We start from the raw sequence: 23537 nt of genomic DNA on the forward strand, positions 1-23537 counted from the left end.
CGGTCAGTTTGCACAAGTACACCGCCTGGATCTAGATAGTCAAGTCTGGGAGACTTCAGCCAGTTTGAAGCGACGACCTCATGTAGTTCAGACAAGCAGTAGTTCTTTACCTGCTTCTAGTCAACGATAGTCCATACAAGATCATCTGCGATTGCGAAAAAGCGCGGTGCATGATATATGATATGCAGTGGACCGCGGGACTGTGTGCTGTGGGGATTCAATCCACGCTTGCAGGGATGACGCGCCCTCCCCGAACAGGGGTTCGCTCGACACTCCCGCGCCGAAGCGTTCCACCATTGACATCGACGTAGTCTGTAACGCCTTGGACTGGCTGCTGCACTGCCAACATCGCCATCGCGACCCAGCAGCATGTCTGAGGACGCAGCCGGAGAGTCTGCGTCGGGCCTACCCCCAGATACATTGGCAGATCTGGTAGGCTGAAATGTCCCCAAGCTTGGGGAGCTCACTGCTAAGCACATGCGCAACGCAGATTACCGACATTCTCGAGGATACTTTATCGAACATAGTCCTTCAGACCGCTCTGTCATGTCACCGCTCCGAAAAGCTTCTGCGCATGCAGTCCGCCGCAACGCAAGCCGAGTCCATCGCCCTCGCAACCCTCGAGCCAGCCTCGCTGAAAGCAGGCGCAGCCAGCCAGCCCGCAATCCCGATCGCTGAGACATCCGCTGCGAAGTATGAGAACGGGCGTGTCCTCCTCAAAGGAAATCCTCTCAAGACAACGCCTGAAATCATATGTCCACACTGCAAGCTGCCACGCCTGATGCACCCAATCATGGGCAAGGGCATGCAGAACCCAGACCTGACTAAAGAGTACTGTATGCTCTACCCGTGGGTTCAGCGATCAGGCCACGATGTCTACGGCAATCCGTTCCCCACAGACATGGCTAAGAGCAAGAAGGAGCGCGAGCTCATCAAACAGCAGCAGAAGAACGCCGACAAAGAGAGTGTGGGCACGCCAGGCTCACAAGACACGGAAATGACCGGCGGCGACGCAAGAGAGATCAAGCTCAACACCGGCGGCAAACCCGCATCATACATCCCATGGCACACGTGTCCCAACTGCAAGCGTTCGCTGCTCATTACGCGCTTTGCGCAACACCTGGAGAAATGCTTAGGCATCTCTGGGCGTCAATCCAGCCGCAACGCCATGGCCAAACTGGCAGGCCAAAATGGGACAGGTTCGGGCCTCGGCAACACACCACTCGGCAGCCGTTTAGGCACGCCCAACCCAGGCCCACAAGGCGACTCCGTAGGATTCAAGGCGAAGGGCAAGGGTATCAGTCCGGCAAAGAAATTCTTGCAGGCCGACGACGATCTGGACGAGCTTGGTGACGACACTCCTGAGCGCAAAAAGAAAAAGAAAAGCCCATATATCAAGAAGGCGGATCGCGAAAAGGGTACCAATTCTGGGAGTTTGAAGGTTAAGCTCAAGACCGGTAGGCCTGAGGTTGAGCGCAAGGTCAGCGAGACAAGCGAAAGGAGTGAGGGCAAGAGGGAGAGAGACGGTGATGATGGCGAGGAGCCGAGAAAGAAGAAAATCAAGCTCAGTCTAGGTGGAAAGGAGAGGGCAAGTGCAAGCGTGGAGCCGGGTGATTGAGGCGTTTTAGGATGTAAAATACTCGGGCGGATGGCATCAACAGGCGTTCTGGCGTTTCAAGGACGGGGATACCACAACAGGCGGGTGGTCAACAAAGACCAGGGGCGTTTCAAGTTTTTATTTTCCTACGATCATTGAATAACCCCAAGGTGCATTAGATCAATGAGAAGACGCACCGAAGATACTGAGGATACCTTGGGTACATGGCAAGGTGATGGAGATATGCACCAACAGTTTGGAATTATCGCGTAATGCCACCAACACCCAAGCAAGTCCAGATCTGACAATTTTCTCGGGTACATCTACTACGAATCCTCTGCAAGCAAAATATATATATTGCCCTAATGTGCCCTCGCTACCTCTCGCGATGATGAAAGCGGGACAAAAATATGATTCGACCCAGACTTGAACTGGAGACCTTCAGTGATCCAACGGAATGTTAGACTGACGTGATAACCAACTACACCATCGAACCTTGCTTATTATTATGAATCTTTGACTTGTTTGAGATAAGATATCTTACAATTACAGCTGAGGTTCGATCTCACCCATATCTTTAGCCCCACCTCGCCTCCCACTTCCCAGACGCGACAGATCTGTAAGTCCGTTAATCCGTAGTCGCAAACTCACTACTCCGTTTGATTGCCAAACCACCTCATTACATTCGCACCCTCGCCTGCTTTATTTTGCCTCTGTCATTTCCAAGTCGATCTTCTTTCATTAGCCCCTCGGTTGCATGCTAACTCCTCGCGCAATGACCTAACCGCGAGATCTCTGTTCATAGCTGAGAGACGAGACTTTTGCTGTTGAAGACGGGTACCCAATCTTGGGTCGTGAGAGCATACTATCGCTACAGCAACGTGCTCTTGAGGGCGAACTGACGCGTCCGGTCAATTTCAGGGATATGCAGAGAGCTTCTCGTGGAGATGGGGTAATAGATATTGGGATTTAGATATGCAGGGGTTTTTGGCTTGTAGAGCTTTGGTAAGTCATGCTTGAGTTGTTCAAAGCCATGGTTTTTGAAGGCTAACTCCAACAAGAAAGCTGGGGCTGGAGATGTTCGAAGACATAGCGTGTAAAGACTATGGAACTTCTTAGGGGCGCTCGGGAGTCAAGTCTATGCGGTATCTCGAGCTAATCGAGGGGTGATTGGGCAGCAAAGATATGTAGATCACGCAGTGAAGGCTGAAGGACGTTGATGAATGATGTCGGATTGTCTACGTTGCACACTGCACTGATACATCAACCGTGTTACGCTCAGGCCGCAACTTATGTCTACGTCACCATCTACTGGGTGGACTTGCTAAATTGCAACAACCTCTTGATACCGACCTGTGGTCTTCGTTAGCAACAATTCAGCTTTTCAACATATGCAGGGGTACTCACGATCCAGTCGCTGCCCTCATCTGTCTTGTTGGTCATAATGTCAGAAAAGATCACACCCGCTTGATCATATTGTCGCGCTTGGATGTTGTTTGCCATTTCGTTCAACTGCTGAACGGTATCTGGCTTGACGTCGTCATTATTGAGATGGTCGAACAGGATGTTGAGACGCTTCTCGGTATCAATCACATGCAGTCTGAACTTTTCGGGCGCTTTGGACTTGACACGCTGCATGTCTGCATTCAGAATCTCGTAGATTAACTGGGAACTCTCGGGGATGTGCGTTCGATCGCCACGAGCTGCGTCAGTTTAGCAAAGCTGTTTCACGTGCATTAGGATCAACTCACGGTGTTTGGATGCAGAAAGTGCAGCAGTTGGGGGTGGCGCAAGGCTCGATCGTGAATCTGGCCTTGGTGGTCCACCCTGGGGTGGTCCTCCGGACGGGGGACCAGCACGAGGAGGACCTTGAGGCGGGCCTCTGGGTGGAGGCGGTGCGGCTGCCGGTGGCGCCTGTTGAGCCGGCGAAGGCGCGTACGGTGACGCTGCCAGTGGAAATTGGCCAGGCGGTGGCGCAATGTTCCGCGGCGGTGGCATACCTCCATAAGCTGGGGCGGGAGATGGCTGCGAGCCTGGTGCAGGCGCATAGCGGTTCGACGCTGGTGCTGCCGACGTTGGTGGAGCGTACGGCGAAGCTCCACGTTGCACTGGTGGTTGCTGTGGAGGAGCAAAGCCAGTCGGCTGCGATGGAGCGTAGGGGTTGGGCGCAGATGGTGAAGCACTCGACTGGGGCGGCGACATTACCCTAGAAGACCCCTGAGGTGGGCCCTTGGGTGGAGGCGGAGGTGTTGGTCGTCCCTGCGGCGGACCTTGAGGTGGCGCGCCAAAGCCTGGTTGCTGGTTGGGGAAAGGCGAACCTACAGTGTTAAGAGGAGTTCCGCGACGTGATGCTGGCTTGGGTGGTCCAAAGTCAGGAGTATCGTTCCACGCAGGAATATGACCTCGGCTGACGGCAGGAACAGCGGAAGTCGGAGGCATTCCACCAAAACTACGTGGAGGAGGTGGCACTGGGTTTTGCTGAGACGGGTTGAAGGAGCTGTTGTTGTAGGCACCATTGTATCCAGGCCCACGAGCAGGGGTCTGCTGCTGTTGACCGAAAGCATTAGGTGTAGGAAGGTATGGATTCTGAGCTGATGGCTGGGAAGGCTGAGCCTGCGGCCCAAGTGGGTTGATGGGCGCATAAGGCGAAGGCGCTGGCGCTGGTGCCGATGATGCTAGTGGGTTAGATGGCGTGTAAAGTGAAGAGTTCTGCTGCGGTGTTGGTGTGGGAACAACACGCTGCGCTCGTTGTTGAGTAGCTGGCTGTGGTGCAGCCTTCCTTGTTGCGCGCTTGACCCGGTCTTTTGCAACTTCAGCAGCAGGGTACTTCTCAGGCAGTAGATCCAAATACTTCTCCGCGATGGCAAGCTGTCCGTGCGATGATGCGATGTCGGCGTACTCAACGTATTTTGCGTACAGAGGCTCAAGCTTCCAATCAGCGTCCTTCTGCTGTTCGGAGTCCTTGAATCCGGTCACTTTACGGAACACTGTAACTTTTTCGATGAACTCCTGCAGCGATCTTGCATGAATCGAGAAACTGTTGTCCTCCTCAGACTTCTCCAGACCGGCAGCTTCGTTCTCCTTGAGCTCTTGCGCCCAGTTGACAACAACCTTCTCAAGCTTGGAGCCAGCCAAGTAACAGAACGATGCATCCTTTCGGTAGGAACCAGACTCCTCTGAGATTGCCTCCTCCAGACGATCACCCAACGCCTCGCAGAGGTCAGGGAACTCTGACTGATCGGCAAAAGTAGCAAGTGTAGCCATAACTTCTTTCCAGTCCTTAAGGTCGGCGTTGTATACGAGATCCCAGAGGTTTTTGCCAACCACCGAAGCAAGTAGCCGGAGGTAGTTTGGCGCGTCAGACTGCCTCTTAAAGTATGCAGCTTGAGCCTTTGCAACGCATTTCTCTCCACCGCAGATTGCGATCATGAAAGCATCAGAAAGTCGGTTCTCTTTCAGGCAAACATCGAGAGCGGCATCGAAGTTGCCAAGCATGAGTGAACGAGTGATCTTCTTATCGGCGTCGGACTCCTCACCGGTGTACACCTGAAAGGGGTTGTTTGTCTTTGCGCCTTTCGATGCAGCAAGATCAGACAGGAAATTGCCCTCATCCGTACCGGACTGGTCGAAGAAAGACGACCCATCATCAGCACTGTTGGTCTCGGCCTCCTTCTTCTCCTCTGCAGGCTCCTCCTCTTTTGCATCGGCGAATCCGAGATACTCGACCAGCTTGCTTCGAGGGCTTTCGGATGTCAAAGTCTCGATGACAGTCCAGTCGGCTTTCTCCTCCTCAGTAGCTGCTTTGGCAATCTTATCTCCACAGATGGCGGTGAGGTCACCCTGCTCAAGTGCCTTGTCGAACTGTTCACTAGCATCGCCAATCTGTGAGTCTACAGCGAATGTAGAAATGGTGATCTTTGACTTCGCGTCATGAACACCGAATCGTACCAGCTTTCCACCGAAGCCAAATGCCACGCCTGCCCTCCTCTTCAGCCACTTAGGGGGTGTCTTCAGTGAGAAAGATGCGCCCTGAGGCTCCACGTGTGTCTGCGAAAAGAAGTCCTCGCCCTCTGGCGCCTGCGCAGCGGTCTTGCTCTGTTCTGTTGCAACCCCAGTGTTCTGCAGGGTCTGAATAGCAATCTTGCCATCGAACGATGCGGTGGCGAGGAGGTTCGGGTTTGAGGGATTGAGTCGTGTCTGGAACGTCCAGTTTGTTACTACTGGAAACTCGCCCAACTGTTCTCCGCTGTGTGGGTTCCATGCAATTGTTCGGTTGTCCTTGCCGCAAGAGAGCAGGATATCGCTGTCCTGTGTACACCACGAAAGAGACAGTACACCCTGATCGTGTGCTTGCAGCGTCTTCTCGGGCGCATTCGTATTGCGGAGGTCCCAGACCAGGACGAGCGGGTTTTGATCGGTAGGAATGGCAGTGACCAGCCTTGTAGGGACTTCGGGGTCCCAGGATACCGCGCTGACTGTTTTCCTGCCGAAGTGGTTGAGCGTGAGAGTCTCCTTCTTAGCTCTGACATCCCAGACAGTAACAAAGCCTCCGCTGCTTCCAGTCGCAAGGATGTGGGCAACCTTCTTGTTCCAGTCCAATGTTGTGTATTCATCAGGGTTCGCGCCAGCCTTGCCAAGACGGAAGGTCTTCGATTGATCATCGAGATCGTGGACGTAGAGCTCGCCCTTGGCACCTGCGGAGGCAAGGATGTTCGATCGATAGGGATTGAACTGGAGGGCTTGAATGGGTCCGGTGTGCTTGTCGATCTGCTCAATCTGGGCATCTCTGTGGGCGGTCAGCAACCATATCACCTGCCAGATGATATGCTCTCTTACCCTGCACCTGTTCGTAGCTTCTCCGCGTCCCAGAGTACCAGTGCGCCGCTGTCGAGTGCCCCCGCTATTACTCCTCTGGGGTATTGCTCGCTGGGCTGGCTCCAGGCAATGTCGTTGAACCTGTAATACACTCAATTCCCTGCTGACGTTCGAAAAAAACCTGGCGATATACCTGGACTCCACGTTCACCGTCGCAACAGGCTCGAGCTCTACTCCGTGCTCGACATCATCCAGCTTGAGCTCCCAGAGCTCTAATTGTGTATCGCCTGAAAAGTCGGCATCAACAGCTCCAGACTTTGTTCCCGTAGCAATTAATGGCTGGGTCGGTCCCGGCGACCAAGCAAATGTTGCCGTCCGGGGTATTTCTCGTAGGCGGACCATGGTGGGCTGTGGTCGCACCGAGGCGGTCGAGTAGCGAGTTGGGCAAGGAAAACAAAATCAATCAGAAACGGCGGCTTTATGAGACGCTATGTGGAGAGGTACACGTGGAGGAAAAGTCTCGAACAGTGTTGCAAGCGAAGTTGTTAGCAAGGCAACGGTATACTTGACCTCGAGCATCCACCACCTGTCCCTTCCATCATCGGGCGGGCTAAGGGCACAGACCACCCTGCTCTGCACCGAACCGGCGCACGTGACATCGATTTTCTTACCGCGAGCACCTTGAACAAGCATGCAACCAACCTTGCACGCGAAAACATATTCCAACTCTAGCCAAAATGTCAAATTTTTCGGACGCATCACGCCTAAAGGCTACGGTGTTCGTCGGCGGCCTCGATCAAGCAGTCACCCAGCAAACCCTGTTCCACGCCTTCCTGCCGTTTGGAGACATCGTCGAAGTCAACCTGCCAAAGCCAGATCTACCAAATTCGAACGAAACACATCGTGGCTTTGGCTATGTTGAGTTTGAAGCTGCTACGGATGCTACAGATGCGATAGACAACATGGACCGGAGCGAACTGTACGGCCAGGTCATCAAAGTTGCTGCAGCTAAGCCGCAGAAAGACCACACCGAAGGTCTGGGGAGCAAAACAGCTGTGTGGGAGCAGGTAGATCTACTTCAATCTTATATGCTGCAAGTTACGTGCTAACAGCCTACAGGAAGGATGGTTGGCCAAGCATGCTGTGAGCGAAGAAGATCGTCAAGCAACCGAGCAGCTACAGGAGGAAGCAAACGGCCCTATGGATCCGATGCAAGGGCTTGAGGGCCTTGACGAAGCAGGACCTAAGGCTGCTTGAGAGTATGAGCAAGTTGTCGATTTTCAGTCCGTCATGGCAGGCGAGGCGTTAGGGCGTGCATGAAGATGTCATAGGCACATTGTCATTGTACATTGGGTGTGATTCTTGTGGCTAGTCTGGTAGGGGTTTGGAATATCCAATTGTGCGAATCGAATGATGTTTCTGTACCACATTTATAGAGTGCAAATCGTGAAGAAACGAGCACACCATTGCGACAATTCCTACTAACCTAATAGAAAACGACAGTCGTATGCAGCACAAATGAAACCCCATGTTATATTTCAGTTTTCAGTGGTCTACATGCCCGGTTGTTGTGTACACAGAGCTCTTTTGCCCAGAAGCGTCCAATTTTGGTAATCAGGCATCTACTGCTCCTTACCCTGCCTCTTGAGGCGGAGGGTCTTGTCGACCCAGAGTTTCCTGCCGAGGGAAAAGAAGGCCATGACAACGGCAACGCTGTAAGATATGTCAGACCACCAACTCCAGACCCCACATGTCGCGAAAGAGGACTCACCCGAGGACAATGACTACAGGGCAAGTTAGCGAATACTCAGTTATAGGTCCTGCAGAGTGGTGATGACGTACTCAGAGGCCAAATCTCAGTGGGAATGTTCTTGAGCTGGCGGAGGCGCTGCGAGGCAGTGTGGGCTGTTGCGTGGTCAATTCGGGTCCTGTAGTGCGATTGTTCAGGCAATTGGCTTACCGCCCTGCTCCTGCTTCTGTTGAAACCGTTAGCATACATTCTGCCAGTGTGTGGGGGAGTATGGGGGGCGTACGGGGACAGGACTGCGCAGCTGCAGCGTCTGGCGCACGAAGAGCTGGGGGCTCTGACGCATCGTCATCCTGGGAGTCTGGCGCATCATCATCATGGCCGAGGGGCGCATGGCCAGGGCGCGGGTAGCTTTAAACATGATGGAGGGTGGAGTGGAGAGTGGAGAGTCGTGGTGTTGCTGGAAGTGCAAGCAGTGCCGTCACAGGAGCTTCATTGCCTGCAGCTCGTCAAGTCGGAGGTCGCTGCCCGGCAATCGCCGAGTCGCTAATGGGCTGTGTGGAGTCCAAGCGCAGTCAGCCCATCGCCCATCATCCTCACAACTTCATTGACGACCTGACGTCTACCACCAGCCATTACCGCCACACCAACCCTCTCCACTCCACCACACCAACCGCAATCATGTCCGACAACGAGAATGGCGACGAGATGGTGACGAAGCCCTTCAAGTTCGTGACTGGTACGCTGCCCTGGGCTCCCGCACAACTTCTGAGACTGCAAGCTAACCTCACTCCACAGCTGGTACGACGACCCCAGAGCTCCCGTAGCGCCCCGCACGTGCACAATGCCAACCCTCCCGAGCTTCAAACCTGCGCCAGATGCTGCAGTATGCTGACTATCTTCGCGCGCCACAGGCTTCGACGCCCGCTTCCCCAACCAGAACCAGACCAAGCACTGCTGGCAGAACTACGTCGACTACCACAAGTGCATCATTGCCAAGGGCGAGGAATTTTCTCCCTGCCGCCAGGTGCGCTCCAACCGAAGATGCGAGACGCGACACATGCTAACGGTCTGCAGTTCGTGCTGGCTTACAAGTCGCTCTGCCCCAGCGGCTGGACCTCGCGATGGGACGACCAGCGCGAAGCCGGTAACTTCCCCGTCAACCTCAACCAGTAAACTGCTCGCTACGGCGAAGTTCGCGCGCATAGACGTAAAGAGGTGGGGAAGAGTGGATCACAGTCTGGCATATGCACCTCAGTACTTGTACCATATCAATCGACACCAATGCAGCTTTGATTCCACAACGACCTAGCAAAAACATTGTGATTCCAACAGATGACTTCGCCGCGGGAGAGAGCATGAGCCTTGACGATTTTGGTATGGTGTGGGCAAGATCCCTCGTTCAATGCCAAATGTACGTTGGACGAGGACTCGGTTCCAGATTCGTCAGCATTCCATGAGGTTGAAGTATGTATTCTTTTGAACATTGGCGTCATGTTCAACAAATGGTTCACCCACTGACTTTCAGTACCTCTCCAAGGTGTCGTTGCGCACCCAAAAGCTGATCTTTGCTATAGCACGAGTATGTTTTAAACTGCGAAATAGCAACCTTGCACGACCACCTTCATATAGTACAAGCTAACCGCCAAGCTTCTCAAATGAAAACTGCACGGACGCAGTACCTTTTTTTTCCAAGCCCTCGTTAGAACATCGTTTGCCAGAAGTCGTACACTCCACACTAGCGTTAAGCTGGACTGTTACTGATACAGTTTGTCGGATGGTATGCAACGGTGTATGTGAGCTCCAGGGATTCGTGAACATCAGAAGAGCCTTCACCGGAAGCCTCGTGAAATTGGTGTTGCTCAAGAACAAAAGCATAACAGATTGCAACTCACGCAGCCCGGTCCGCAAGAGAGTACGAATTTGCTTTACCCGGCCCAGTAATCAGAGAGTTGTAAGATCGGCCATGTTTGAAAACACAGACTTTCCGAGTTGGACGAGGTAAACTCACTCGATACCCACTTCTGATGGCAAAGCTTCCATTTAAGACGACCCGACATACACATCAAGGCTTATCTCACCATTGCAATGATTCTAGCCACTGCCATGGTTGTGACGGTCCCAACTGAGACTGCGGCTGATGCCCCTGTTAACAGCCCTATGGACGACTCCAATAGTGCAACTATTGAAGCACATGCTCCATATCGTGGAACATGGATTCACTGGCGAAATGAAGGTTGCGAATGAAACTAGGGAAATGATTGCCTTCAACGCTGCTTAAACGCCGCTGCGGGTGAGAGATGTTGTCCAGAGAGTGTTACCAAATACGAAGACGACGGTGGCTGCATGTGGGGTTGGGAGACGTGCGAGTGCAAGTGCAACAAGCGTAACTAGGTGCCGCCAATAAGGTACGTGACTCTTGCAAATGTTTAAATAGACGATGACTGATCTGCAAGATGGTGTGAAGAGCCAAGCTTCTGCTCATGCAGATGAATCGATACTGGGCTTTTCAGTCTTCTTCGGGCTAAGATGCTGAGACTAATCATCGTTCCACGGTTTTGGTATAGTATCAGTCCTGCTGTAGAGCGGCTGCTTGGATGTCTAGCAGGCTTCGCAAGGACTTGTAGATAGTTTCCTCTTGATGGCAAGGCCCAAACCCAATCAAGTTTCCTTGAACAGTGCGAAATACTCAAGACCACCGAAAGAAGCACTGACTAAACAAACATCCACAATACCCTTGCTGAAATCAAGACTTCAGGTACACCAACCGCTAATCGTCTGACAACGTCCCCAGGACCTGATCAGATAGATTGAACCTTCCGACTCTAGTTGCAGGGCTCAGCTCTACGTATCGTCTAGTTCGTTCGACTTGTACTACAATCTGTTCGCTGGAGCAAGCGAGCTCGTACACACGGACATAGATCATAATGAGGTATTTGCTGAAGGATCGGAATCTCTTCTGCGAATAGGTTATTAAAACAGAACTAACTTGCCCAAGTTCTCATGTCATCAAGTTGCAACCACGATAACAACGGAACACGACTGCTTTCTTTCCGTGAAGGGGGTACGTGCGATGCAGGAGGAGAGCTCCATCCTCGGTGTCCAGACACCGAGATTCGGTGCTTCTGAACGCACCTGACGCGCACACACAGACACATATACGAGCCTTCGACAGTGGTCTGCAGACGGACAGGTTCGCGGCCTTATCCTGCAACTAATACTAGAGTTGATTACAGCGTACAACAAAGATCTACAACTGATCCCCTCCAGACAATCCTGTATTGTTCGAAGGCCATTCGTCATGCTTCTCACCTTACTGGAATCGGTTCAACGGTGCTGTGGTTGGCGATCAAGATCTGAGGCTTATGGACCCGTTACTACCATTACTACTGCTGCTGCTGCTGCTGCTGCTGCTGCTGCCTGGGAAGGATTACACATGGTCACCATACACTAGACGCGGCGCTTGTATGTGCTGAGCTGTTTTCAAGAGAAAAAAAAAGCTAGAATGAGGTGTTTGACTCGGGCAAACTTGGATCCCTCTTGTGCTGCTTCGCAGTGAGTGAAAGCATGTCACGTTGGGCATACGAGACATGCTGATACGCTGAGATATCGTCCTGTCGCTGCCACTTCACATGGCGTTGTCGACGCTTCACGTCTCTCGCTGGGCTTGCAAGTGGACCGTGGCGTTACTGTCATTACTGCCACCAGTGCAATTCCTCAAGGATGAAACCATATCACGGCAGAGCATCTTGAAAACGAGACTCTTATTCACACGAGGATTGCAGATTTCGTCACGTTCCATCCATGACCCACTGAGCCGCGCAGCCTTACCTTGCCGTACCAGCGACACCGGTTTGCCTTTGCCACATGTGCGTTTTGTATTTGGAAGCTCTCCAGGCTGCAGTGAGTGATGACTCCTCAGATGCTACCATATGATCAAGCTTGAATCACTCTAGCTCATGGCGACGCGCCGTCGCGCAAGCACACGTTGCAAGTAGAGTCACGCTGTCAGCGGACTTCGCGCTGCCTCGAGGTGTTTGCAGGTCACGCTGGTGATGCAAGATCTTCGCACTGTCGGGGGGCTGAAAGCTGAATGGGTGGAGGCGTGATGTATCGTCCACCGGCGACCGAGAATGCTTGGCTGTCGTGACTAGCAGAACTGCCGTGCCTGGACATGGTGGTGTGAAGTTGACTCAGCCCAGGCCAAGCGCCCGTGTAGCCGGAGAGGATTGGCTCCTGTGGCTATGGGCGCTGCTTCCAGAAGATGTAGAGGCCGAGGTGTGACGATTCATCGCCATTTGCAGCCCTCCACGAGGCGCAAAGTCTGCGCTTGTGTACGCAAGAGGCGCAAAATCTCTGATCGCTGGAGAATCTTCGGGCACACTTCAGGTCCCCGAGATTTGCACCCAATGACCGCCCAAATTGTGAGGGATGCGCAGTGCATCGGTGAAGAACAGGGCCACGCATGGCTCGATGATTATGGGCAGAACTCCGGCACCAGCAGGCTGTCGTACAGCGCATACCAGTGGCCGGACGCCGAGCAGCGCAACCGTGTGTTGGCAGGAGCATGTCATTCTCAGTGCCGTTTGCGTCACGCACATGAGACGAAGGTATCTACTCATCGACCGCACAGCAGGCGGAGCGCCGGAGACGCAAATGAGGAATGTCGCATCTGCCTAGCACAACCCAGCTGTGACCGAGGGGCGTGTCTGGAGTTCGGCCCCTAATTGCGCCACAACAGGCAGCTCGACGCTGGTGGGCTATGCATTCACTTGCCAGTCTCGGCTAAGGTGGTGAGCTCCAGCCAATGAGCGTCTGGGCATAGTGAGGAGTCGCCATGAGTGCATCACTTGGCGATCCATGCCTCTGGACGCGTTCACACAGCCAGGAGGTCAGCTACTGAACGCTGATCCATGGACGCCGACGAGGAAAGGGAGAGGACACGCTGGCGGCTGGCCGTGCGGTGCGAACGCGTGTTCCAGATGCTGGGCTATGTTCATGGCATGGCCAGAGGCGTCGCCGTGTGTTGCATCCATTGGTTGGGGCTTGGGTGCACACCAGCCTTGACTGCTGCACCAGCGCAGGCGGCGGGCAGTGTTTGCAACTTTGCATCAAGCTGGCATCTGAAGGCTGGCAGGGCAGGGCCGGGCAGGGCAGGGCAGGGCATGGGAGTGCCTCGAGCGCTGCAGTCTCACCCCAACGCTTTGACGCGCGCGCGCAGCCTGAGCAGACGGAGCAGACGGAGCAGACTGGGCAGACTGAGCAGAGCAGATCATCACCTCGGAGGCAACACCAGTGACACGACGGGCATCACGATCCGAGGTCGTTCGTGATGGCAAATTCTTAACCCAGTGTTCACCCAACAAAGGCGCGATGAGTCGGAAAGTGGTGGCAAAGTGGCCCGTGCGATGCTGCGCTGCCGCGATGACTGGCCGCTGGGCTGTGAGTCGGGGTTGCCTATTAACCTCGCGGCTGCCGCCCAGCCCGCTCTCCCTCTTCAGAACAGCAGCAATGGACTTCACGATACCCTACAGCGAGCCCTCAGGCCCTAACTAGAGGAAGCAACAGCATCTTGCTGCCGTCTCCTGTATCGCAAACCCACTGTCGCCTATTCGCCCCATCAACCCTCCCCCGTTCCGTCTTTGCCCAGGTAACAGCCCAGCTTCGACCCCGTCGCCGCCACGCTGCCGCCTGCCACACGACTCATCGAGCAACCTATAGTCATCCACCTGACAACGAGGCTGCCTCATAAATCTCCCCTCCGCCACACGACCCCTACATCTAGTTGCGCATAGCATCTATCTGTTCTCTCCGCTCACCCACCGCCCTCCCGACCGCTACTTCCCTGTCCACGTCACGCGGCATAACACCTCGGCCAACTCCAACACCTCTTATGCACATCAGCCAATAATAATACTCCAAACACTCCAAACACTCGAAACACGCCAAACGCACTCCTGGTTCTATACCGCCGACAGGAAGCTCTAGCTCGGTGACCTCCATCCTACGGTCATCGTCAAACTCGAATACTTCCTCCATCGACAGCTTCAGAACATAGCAATGCTTATCTCGGTCTACACTACTACTCCAGTCACTCGTCGCTCAGAATCTACCACTTTCCAAAACAAGGCCTTCTTCATCGGAGGTTCCGCCTGCTAGACTCCCGCACCACCTCCAACTCTTAGCCTTTGCGACAGCGCCAGCTGTTACAAGAGCTACGCACTCGGAGTGCTTCGCGGCCCGTCTTTCTCACAGGTCTTGTTCACGGTAATTTCTGCAGCTGACAAGTGACTGGAGTACGCTCTGGTTCCGCAACTGGATACCTTCGATCACATAACATCTGCTCGGAGATCACTCTCAGCTGCGAACTCGTCACACAACCCTACGCTTCGACGTGTACAATCTCGACTTTGCTCTCTACCATTTCCCTGTTCTTGAAGACCGTCACATCTCTTCGACCACATTGCGACTTTCCACGAGTCCAGTACGTCTTGAAGAGAAACCGCGACCCGGAAAGACATCAAGAACTCGAAAGTGCACAAGACACTTCGAAATCGCACGACGGATTTCAAGGTTATTCCGTACGATTTGTCGAATCGGTAACTTTTCGGTCACCCCACGACCACCCGATCACGCCTTGCGCCACACCTCAAGGTCTACCTAACGGTCAGCACTTCGAGACGTAACGTCAAAGCCGAGTCACATCCCCGCTCACTCCTTACTTGTCACCATCTCCTTATAAGAGCGTTGCTTACTGTTTTCCTTTGCTTCAACATGAGTCTCGACATTTACTTCCGAAACTCTGGTATCTCGCCAGAGAACCTCCCCTACGCTGCTGCTCTCTCTTCTTCCGCTTCCTCTTCCACCTCTTCCGTCTTCTCGGATGCCGCGTCACAAGCATCCAGCACAAGCTCAACATCATGCCCCTCCAACTGGGAGTCAGATGAATGGAGCTCTAGCACAGGTCATATTGCCACGGCAACTGCTGTCAACTTCTCTAACGTGGCTGCGCTTCAGCCAATCAACCGTGTCAGCACCTTCCCTCAGTATCAGGCCTCGGCTTGCCGAGAGACTGTTCAGGAAAGGCTGCCATCGTTGCGCCAGGCTGAGCTCATTGCGCCGGCGGAGCATAGACAACACCCGAGACGATCATCAACCACCATCAACCAGCGTGCTCCTCCTCAGTTAGTACGACAAAGCGACCGAAAGGTCAACTTCGTCGATTGCCTCGTCGGTTAGTCCCATCGATATCCTCGAAGCCTCGTTCTCCCACTGACTTGTTTCCCCGAAGATTCCGCAACCCAAATGGTAGAGGTCATCTGGCAGCTCTCTGAGCCCAAGAGCCGTTGCGAGACTGTTGCTGGACGCGGTGTGCTTCCCCTGCGCACCTTCATCCAGGAGACTCTTCGCCGATCTCGTACCAGCTACTCCACTCTGCAGGTTGCACTGTACTATCTGATTCTCATCAAGTCGTATCTGCCCAAGCATGACTTCACCATGCAGCAGCAGTCAGAAGAAGCTTCCGTGCGCGCTTTGCAGTGTGGACGTCGCATGTTCCTCGCGGCACTCATTCTCGCCTCGAAGTACTTGCAAGATCGCAATTACTCCGCTCGCGCATGGAGCAAGATCTCTGGCCTGAAGGTCTGTGAGATCAACACCAACGAAATGGCTTTCCTGCAAGCTGTCAACTGGAAGCTTCACATCACTGATCCCGTATGGGAGAAGTGGCAGGAAGTTGTTCTGCGTCACACGCCCACCAACCCTCCCTCATCTCCCGGAGCTAATCTTCCCAACACCTGGAAGGATGTCATCCCAATCTTGACGCCCGAGCTGGAAGTCATTACTGTGAAGCCAAAAACAGCTACAGCACCTGTGCGCCCTTCTTTCAGGTCGGCACTCAGCCATCGTGCGACTCGTTCGCCTACCTCAGCTGGCTACGGTTCGCAAGAGAGCACACCCACACCTGTTCTGTACCAAGCACCTCGCTTCCTGGAGCCAAAGCCTGATCTGCTTCCTCCTACTCCCATGCGCTTGGGACCTCTGCCTACACCTTCATTGACACCGCAGTCCATTGCCAGTTCCACTCCTGCAGCGAGTGCCATGGCGATGGGTTCGCGTCGTCCTTCGATGTGCACGGCAATGCAGCAAGCACAGTGCTCGTCTCTGGCGCGCACTTGTGTCGACCAGTTCAACCCAAGCATCAGGAACGGGCTCGAAGCCTACCACTTCTCGAGTCGCAGGCCTTCACTGGTGCCATCCGTCTCTTCCATCTCATCGTCTCCTGAGTCGATGATGACAGACAACTCACGCTCCTCGCGCGCTTCGTCAATCTCCTCAGTTTCGTCTGTTGGCTGGGCGCCACCAAGTCAGGCCAGTTTGGCTCGACTGGCGACTTGCCGCAATGCGAAGCTGCCGTACCCGGTGCTTTCGAAGTGCAACGAGTACGCCCCTAGCGAGCCTACGTCGTCTCCCGAGTCTGTGGACCGTTACCAGATCGATGATGCGGAAGCAACCCCCATGCGCGTCGATAGTCCTCTGTCTGTCAAGTCTATCAGCCCTTCGCGCAAGCGTGGAAGGTCATCTGTTGATCTTCAGCACAGTGTTCGTCACCTGCTGAATAACTCGCGTCCGAGCTTCACTCTTCACAGTCAGCCAACCGTTCTGCCCGACCGATCTATTGCCCAGCCATCGTTCTCGACACTCGAGAGTGAGTTGAAGGGGCTGCAGCCGCCCAAGAACTTTGCCCCCGAATGCTCGCGTCTGCCAGTGCAGAAAGACTTTGGGAAGAAGCGGACGTGCTGCTCCACCGAGGCAGCGCATGCGTATCACAGGCAAGGGCCTGGCATGTGGGACAAAGTCCTATTGTAGAGTCGACAAGATGGACTCTCGGCTAGTGAACCGCCCCAAAGATGGGCTACGAAGAAAGAGAAGGCGCATGAATGCCTTTGCATGTCCCTTTTTGCTAGCTCTTCGATGTGCACATGTACATGTCTCTACCTCTCCAGCTGTGTATGAGATATCCAAGCTGCAGAAGTGTATGTACATGGATTTTTTTGCTCCAGCGATTGGTTTGTTTGCTGGCGTTTATCGTTTTGGCGTTTTAGTTGAAACGGCTCGACAGAGCTTTTGGTGGGTGGCTTTTTGTGCTTGGGGAGTAGGCCATGACAGCCTGGGCTCGGAGTAGTAAAGGCTTCTAGCATGGCATGGTATGGTGTGGTAGGTATGGTATGGTATGGTATAAAACGGTACGACGTATGCGCGCCTGGACTGGCGACCCTGTACGTTAGCCTCGCATGAAGGTGGAGAGACGAGGAGGGTATGTATTGCAGACACGGAGTACTAGTAATAGTGGTCGTCGTCGTCGTCGTCGAAGTGGCGGTTGACGAGGAAATTTATACCCCTTTTGCCTTTACATTGGACCCTGTTTCTTTCGTTCTTGCACTTGTTCTTCCGTATTTTTACATTCACCCAGTAGATTGTGTGGTGTGTATGCACGTTATTTATTTTTATTATTATTTTCTCAGGCCCCCACGTCTAGCCTATAGCACCATGCTACATGGACAGATGCGCTCGTGTCTAGTCTTTGTGCTGTTTTCATAGTGCTCATCGTGGAGCAGGTTCACGTCGCTAGAGCATGGTGGTGTGCGACGTCTGTTTGTTTTCCATGATCCGAGTCCCTTTGCTGTGCGCCGCGCTTGCGTATGCATGCAACCATGAAAAAACAACCATCAGATATGCCACCAAGCATGGCTTGGAGACATGGCTGTCTCGCTCGCAACCCAGGTCTTATTTTCTCCTCCGCCCAGCGCTTTGCCATGCGTTTCGTCCACCTTTTGTACGTCGTGCCTTCACACCTTGCTCAGCCACAGCATGAAGCCCAGCTGGACTAGGTAGCTGTAGACAAACAAGAACTGGGTGCGTCTGTTCCTCTGGGCCTTTGCGACGGTGTAGCCACCGGCGGCGTTTCCGCCAATGTTTGCCTGGGCGCTCTGGTCCGGCAGCAGGACGTAGCGCAGGCTGCGGAGCAGGAAGAAGGCGTTTGCGCTGAAGAAGTAGGCGAAGATGGCCCACGAGAGCCAGTAGCCGCCGATGCCGACCGAGGCGAGCAGGTGGCTGAGCAGCAGCGAGACGATGACGTGGATGAACTTGTAGCCCGAGTAGGCCACGAGGTCGAGGAGCTGCGAGGACGAGGTGATGGCGAGGAGGTAGGTGCCTGTTTTCAGGACAACGACTTCAGCGCCCATGACGGCGATGGCGACCGAGGCTGTGTATCCAAGCAACTCCGGGTGGAAAGCGCCGCGCAGACCTGCGAGCAATGTGGAGAGCAGGATGTACGTGACCAGGGCCATGGTGGGGATATACATGTCTGGCGAGTTGGGGTCTTCGCGGGGCGGCAGGTAGAGTGTTGCGCCTGCAGCAGAGGGGTCGGCGGAGTGTCGCTGCTGGCGCGACCACGGCTTGTGCCACCAGGGAAAGAGGATGATGCGCAGCTTGGAGAGGACGTAGGAGTTGGAGACGTTGAAGTAGTGCTTGAGGGCGCCGACGGATACGTATTTGCCAATCTGTTGTAGCGTCAGCAGAGAAGGTCCTGCACCCGGCCCTCGGAAAGGGTGAATGGCAGCATGTAGGACGCACGTTCTGGTCAATGTAGTGCTGCCCTGCGTTGAAGGCCGTCTGGCCCATCTGCAGGCCTAGCTGGGCGCTGGGGTCGTTGATGAAGCCGCCAAAGGCAGGGTGCTGGCCAAAGCCGCCTTGTTGTGGTTGCTGGTGCTGGGGCATGCCGCCGCCCTGCTGGCCGTAGCCATAGCCGCTCTGTGGTTGCGAGGGTGGCTGTGGTGGAGGGGGGGAGCGCAGCTGGGGCACGGTGGAGACGTGCTGTGGGATGGGGTGGTGGACTGGGGTCGTCAGCGGTCAGCGGCGAGGCGCGAGGAGCGAGGAGCGAGGAGCGAGGACATGCCCTCTTGCGTGCAGCACCAAAGCAAGCGCACAGAAGAGGGGCCGTGGTGAACGTACGCGGTGGTGAGTGCGCAGGCGGCTGCTGGGGGTAGCCTGGGCGCTGCATGCTGGCGATGTACGGCTGCTGGCAGCGAGTGTGGGTATGCAATCAATGCTAGGGGGAGGGGAGTGTGTGTGTATGTGTGTGTGTGTGTGTCGCAGGGAATGCAATCGGCCAGGTGGTCGCGTTGTCGCGTTGTCAGCTGGGCGGTGTCCTTTCTTCAATCTTCTGCCTGATGCAGCTCTCCTCCGACTCCGACCATCTGGCTACATCCGCGCCAACGTCGTCAGTCGCCATCCGTCATTGGCGGCCCGCCGGCGAGGGGACCGACACCACTCTGCCTCACCCCACTGCACGCCCCAGCACCCCGCCCAGCACCCGCTCAGCACCCGCTCAGCAGCCCAGCACCCGCCATGCTGGACTCGTTCGAGATCGTCACCACGTCCGGCGTCGTCCTGTGGTCGCGCACATACGTCCCCGTCGGCGCAAACATAATCAACAGCTTGATCCGCGAAGTCTTCATCGAGGAGCGCACCCTGCCCCAGCCCGACGACGGCAGCTCCAAGCCCACGTACAAAAAGGAGGGCTACACGGTCAAGTGGACACAGGCAAAAGACCTGGGCCTCATCTTCGTCGCCGTCTACCAGAGCCTCGTCCACCTGACATGGATCGACAAGCTGCTCGACAATGTGCGCGCTCTCTTCGTCGGCCTCTACGGCGAGCAGCTGAAGACGGAGCTCAGCAGCGTCGTCAACTGCGACAAGTTCGGCGCCTACTTTGACAGGCAGATGCAGGAGCTCGAGGGCCAGAGCGACTCCAGCGCACCCGGCATCAAGGTCACCACCCCAAGCTCCAGCATCGACGGCGACAGCGCAGAGGAGACCGCCCCAGCACCCGCCCTGCACAAAACACCACAGCGGCCCCTCTTCGACACCAGCGCCGACTCGACACCCGTGCAGACCCCAGACACCTCGCGACCGAGCACGCCAGCGACTCACATCCTAGCCGGCAAGGCGAGACCAGCCGGCGCAAAGCTGTCGCGGAGAGACAGGAAGAAGGCCTCTGGCAGCCCTGCGCCCGCTTCCTCGGGCGACGAGGCCTCTACAAAGCGCAAGGGAAAGAGCACAAAGAAGAACAGGACCTGGGGCGAGCTAGGCGCAGAAGAGGACGACGGCGACATCGTGCTCGACTACTCGCAGTCGGACCTCCGCCACGGGGCGCCCGAGACAGAGCAGCTCGAGGAGATTCACCAAGACACATGGGGACGCAAGACGACCAAGGGCGAGTTCGTGCTCAAGGACCTCGACGAGGAGATGGACGCCATCATCCAGGAGCAGAATGCGAAAAGGGACAAAGCAGCCACGCCTGCAGCCGGCGGTATCGTGGGCTCCAGTCTCGGCGCGATAGGAGGCTACTTCAGGAACGTGGTGGGCGGAAAGACACTCACAAAGGAAGACCTCGCCAAGTCGCTCAAGGGCATGGAAGAGCACCTCCTCCGCAAAAACGTCGCACGAGAAGCCGCTGTCCGCCTGTGTGAATCCGTCGAGCGCGATCTCGTCGGCATGAAAACCCCCAGCTTCACCAGTACGTCCACGCACCCTAACCTTTCGACCGCACCACTAACCCAACAACAGCCATCGAATCCACGCTCCGAACCTCGATGGAGAAAGCCCTGACCCGCATCCTCACACCCACCTCCTCGCTCGACCTCCTCCGCGAAATATCCGCCACAAACTCCAGCCGCACGCGCCCCTACGTCCTCTCCATAGTCGGCGTCAACGGCGTGGGCAAGAGCACCAACCTCTCCAAAATCGCCTTCTTCCTACTGCAAAACCACCACCGCGTGCTCATTGCCGCCGCCGACACGTTCCGCTCCGGCGCCGTCGAGCAACTGCGCGTGCACGTGCGAAACCTGCAGGAGCTCAGCAAGCGCGAAGGCGGGTCCGTCGACCTGTTCGAAAAGGGCTACGGCAAAGACGCGGCCAACATTGCCGCCGACGCCGTCGTCTACGCCGAGAAGCACGACTTCAACGTGGTCCTCATCGACACAGCGGGCCGCCGCCACAACGACGCGCGCCTCATGTCGTCGCTCGAGAAATTCGGCAACCTCGCCAACCCAGACAAGATCCTCATGGTCGGCGAAGCCCTCGTCGGCACCGACTCGGTCGCCCAGGCCCGCAACTTCAACGCCTCGTTTGGCGCCGGCAGGAAGCTCGACGGCTTCATCATCTCCAAGACAGACACCGTCGGCGACATGGTCGGCACCCTCGTCTCCATGGTCCATGCCACGGGCATTCCCGTTGTGTTCTTGGGTACGGGCCAGCACTACAGCGACCTGAGGAATTTGAACGTCGGCGTTATTACCAGGCTGCTCATGTCGTAGCCTCGAATGCCTACATGGCCTCAGAGGGAACGATGACGAAGATGATGTCAAGCGGTTGGTTGGTTGTAATGTTGTATTCGAAAAAATGTATCATGGCACATTGGATATATGGGATACCCGCCTGTACAGTCTGAAACAAGCTTGGAGCATGGAAAGGAAAGCGTTCGAGTCGTTAAATCTACGTTTAATCCATCAATCTGCAAAATCCTTTCATGTCCTCTTGGACACCGATCATTCGTATCATGAAAACCCCAGACTCCAAAAGCACACAAACACTCATCTAAGCCACCATCGGCAGAAGCCTCCCCGCTGCCTTCATCTGGTCCAGCTCCCTCTGCAACGCCTCCTGGAACTCCATGACCGTATCGCCAAACTGCTCAATCTGGTCCTGCGCTTTTGGAGCACCAATCAACACAATACCCCGCGGCACAACCACATCCGCAACCTGGAAACAGCCAAACGTCACCACCTTCTGCAGCTGCGGGCAGCACCGGAAGATACCAGCAATGACCTGCGTATCGACAACAGGACAGAACGACACGTTGATCTCACGCAGGTACGGGTACTGCTTTGTGCCGTCAAAGATGTCGGCGAAAGTGGCGTGCGAGATGTGCCGGCACGACGAAATGTCCAAGTATTCGAGACGAGACCCAGAATGTGCCATAAGTGCCTGGAAGCCTCCGGACGCGAGGCCAATGGGGTAGTCTTCAGGACCTTCCGGGTTCGTGTTGTCAAGATCTCGCAGGCTGTTCAAATCAATGTAGCGCAGAGGAGGATTCGACCAGTTCGTGAAGAGGCGGACATAGCCATCGTCAGTGCACTCGTTGTTCTCACTGAACCGGAACTTGCTGATGTGTCGGCATGTCTTATGAATGGTCGCGAGGACGTCATCCGTGGGCTCGCTGTCGCCGTCAAGGAAGTGTTCCAAACACAACGTGCGCAAGTGAGCTCCGACGGAGGTGATTAGATGGATCAACTTCTCGCGTGGGACCTGATCGTAAAACCTGAGTGTGAGGTGCTCAAGCTGCTCGAGTCGGGCGATTGCGTCGATGCTGTCAACCCCAAGCTTCTTGCACCGCTCAAGCTTAAGGCGTTCAATGTTTGGGCAGAATGTAGTGAGACCTTCGACGGCTTGGTCATCGAACGCGGCATCCAGCCACTCAAGCTTCAGAGACTTGAGATCTTGACCGCGTGCAATGAACAGCTCGATCCACTTGTCGTTTGCAACGAGATTGGCGCCCAACAACTGTATATCAACCAGCGACTTTGCTTTTTCGATCAGATAGTCGACATTGCTGTCCTTGAATTGACAGCAGTTGCGGAGGGACAGCTTCTTGACAGTTGGGCAAACCGCAAAAATCTGATTGTAGTCCTCCGTCTCGAGTAAGGCTGCCTCGTGGATAGCCACAGTGTCCATGTCCGGCTGAAGGAACAGCTTCATGGTTGTGGAATTCATCGCGCGCTTCTTCGAGAAGATCTCGCTGATCTTGTTCATAATGTTTTCCGGCATCTCACCCAGCTCATCAATGTCCTCGGAGTGTTTTGCAAGCTTCTCGATGCACAGCTGTTGCAACGACTTCGGTCCTCGCACAGTCATTCCGTCCAAGCGGTTGCTCTCAATCTTTCTGCGGCCCTTTCGAACAACAGGCTTCTTTGCCTTCTCCTGTGCTTTCACTTCCTTCTTCAGCTCCTTGCCGCACGGCGTACAAAGCAGACCACCCTCAGGACCAGCCTGGCTGTACGGTGTGACTGTAAATCGCTTGTCGCAAAGCTCGCATTTCTCTAGCTGTCCAGGAAGTTTCTTCGCCTTCTTGTACATGTCCATAAAGTCTTCGTCTGAGCAGTCGTCCGGGCCTTTCTTCTTCTTCTTTGACGTCTTCTTCTTGGCCTCTTTGCCCTTCTTTATCTTCGCAATGGCTTCGTCTTGATTTCGTTTGCGCTTGCGCGTTCGCTCGGCTGCCATGGCGGATGACTCGGCCTGCAGGTCTTCTTCGACATC

The 23537-nt window shown here is 55.0% G+C and overlaps 9 protein-coding genes and 1 non-coding gene across 10 annotated transcripts, besides 9 other annotated features; 5 read left to right on the forward strand and 5 right to left on the reverse strand.

Annotated features, from left to right (window-relative positions):
• Window positions 1-369: 369 nt before the first annotated feature.
• Window positions 370-1618, forward strand: EKO05_0006446 (Ribonuclease P; the record flags this gene model as incomplete). The annotated part of the gene is made up of 2 exons (XM_038940500.1): window positions 370-432; window positions 491-1618. The coding sequence occupies 2 exons, from the start codon at window positions 370-372 to the stop codon at window positions 1616-1618; spliced, it is 1191 nt and encodes a 396-aa protein (XP_038797940.1).
• Window positions 1619-2008: 390 nt separating this feature from the next.
• Window positions 2009-2093, reverse strand: EKO05_10t2. Its single transcript has one exon. It is a non-coding gene; the product is annotated as a tRNA-Val (tRNA).
• An 812-nt stretch (window positions 2094-2905) lies between these two features.
• Window positions 2906-6814, reverse strand: EKO05_0006447 (protein transport protein S31; the record flags this gene model as incomplete). The annotated part of the gene is made up of 5 exons (XM_038940384.1): window positions 2906-2950; window positions 3005-3300; window positions 3349-6383; window positions 6434-6553; window positions 6606-6814. The coding sequence occupies 5 exons, from the start codon at window positions 6812-6814 to the stop codon at window positions 2906-2908; spliced, it is 3705 nt and encodes a 1234-aa protein (XP_038797941.1).
• Window positions 6815-7149: 335 nt separating this feature from the next.
• EKO05_0006448 (Peptidylprolyl isomerase) lies at window positions 7150-7669 on the forward strand (the record flags this gene model as incomplete). Its single annotated transcript, XM_038940441.1, has 2 exons — window positions 7150-7479; window positions 7532-7669. 2 exons carry the CDS (start codon window positions 7150-7152, stop codon window positions 7667-7669), a joined length of 468 nt encoding a protein of 155 aa, XP_038797942.1.
• A 365-nt stretch (window positions 7670-8034) lies between these two features.
• On the reverse strand, window positions 8035-8580 carry EKO05_0006449 (uncharacterized protein; the record flags this gene model as incomplete). The annotated part of the gene is made up of 5 exons (XM_038940531.1): window positions 8035-8125; window positions 8184-8196; window positions 8255-8317; window positions 8373-8388; window positions 8446-8580. The coding sequence occupies 5 exons, from the start codon at window positions 8578-8580 to the stop codon at window positions 8035-8037; spliced, it is 318 nt and encodes a 105-aa protein (XP_038797943.1).
• A 260-nt stretch (window positions 8581-8840) lies between these two features.
• On the forward strand, window positions 8841-9335 carry EKO05_0006450 (Cytochrome c oxidase subunit 6B; the record flags this gene model as incomplete). Its single annotated transcript, XM_059636807.1, has 3 exons — window positions 8841-8898; window positions 9074-9186; window positions 9237-9335. 3 exons carry the CDS (start codon window positions 8841-8843, stop codon window positions 9333-9335), a joined length of 270 nt encoding a protein of 89 aa, XP_059492790.1.
• Window positions 9336-11548: 2213 nt separating this feature from the next.
• Window positions 11549-11579: a tandem repeat.
• A 1712-nt stretch (window positions 11580-13291) lies between these two features.
• Window positions 13292-13325: a tandem repeat.
• Window positions 13326-13383: 58 nt separating this feature from the next.
• Window positions 13384-13426: a tandem repeat.
• Window positions 13427-14933: 1507 nt separating this feature from the next.
• Window positions 14934-17027, forward strand: EKO05_0006451 (PHO85 cyclin-5; the record flags this gene model as incomplete). The annotated part of the gene is made up of 2 exons (XM_038940302.1): window positions 14934-15393; window positions 15451-17027. 2 exons carry the CDS (start codon window positions 14934-14936, stop codon window positions 17025-17027), a joined length of 2037 nt encoding a protein of 678 aa, XP_038797945.1.
• A 330-nt stretch (window positions 17028-17357) lies between these two features.
• Window positions 17358-17398: a tandem repeat.
• A 109-nt stretch (window positions 17399-17507) lies between these two features.
• Window positions 17508-17529: a tandem repeat.
• A 478-nt stretch (window positions 17530-18007) lies between these two features.
• Window positions 18008-19221, reverse strand: EKO05_0006452 (Protein transport protein yif1; the record flags this gene model as incomplete). The annotated part of the gene is made up of 3 exons (XM_038940443.1): window positions 18008-18721; window positions 18795-19054; window positions 19173-19221. 3 exons carry the CDS (start codon window positions 19219-19221, stop codon window positions 18008-18010), a joined length of 1023 nt encoding a protein of 340 aa, XP_038797946.1.
• Window positions 18324-18363: a tandem repeat.
• Window positions 19077-19111: a tandem repeat.
• Window positions 19222-19283: 62 nt separating the features above from the next.
• Window positions 19284-19311: a tandem repeat.
• Window positions 19312-19568: 257 nt separating this feature from the next.
• Window positions 19569-21538, forward strand: EKO05_0006453 (uncharacterized protein; the record flags this gene model as incomplete). Its single annotated transcript, XM_038940448.1, has 2 exons — window positions 19569-20739; window positions 20790-21538. 2 exons carry the CDS (start codon window positions 19569-19571, stop codon window positions 21536-21538), a joined length of 1920 nt encoding a protein of 639 aa, XP_038797947.1.
• Window positions 21539-21818: 280 nt separating this feature from the next.
• On the reverse strand, window positions 21819-23501 carry EKO05_0006454 (UV-damaged DNA-binding protein rad7; the record flags this gene model as incomplete). Its single annotated transcript, XM_038940518.2, has 1 exon — window positions 21819-23501. The coding sequence occupies one exon, from the start codon at window positions 23499-23501 to the stop codon at window positions 21819-21821; it is 1683 nt and encodes a 560-aa protein (XP_038797948.2).
• Window positions 23395-23448: a tandem repeat.
• Window positions 23502-23537: the final 36 nt, after the last annotated feature.

This window comes from Ascochyta rabiei, chromosome 10 (assembly GCF_004011695.2).
Source record: "Ascochyta rabiei chromosome 10, complete sequence".
Lineage (NCBI taxonomy): Eukaryota > Fungi > Ascomycota > Dothideomycetes > Pleosporales > Didymellaceae > Ascochyta > Ascochyta rabiei.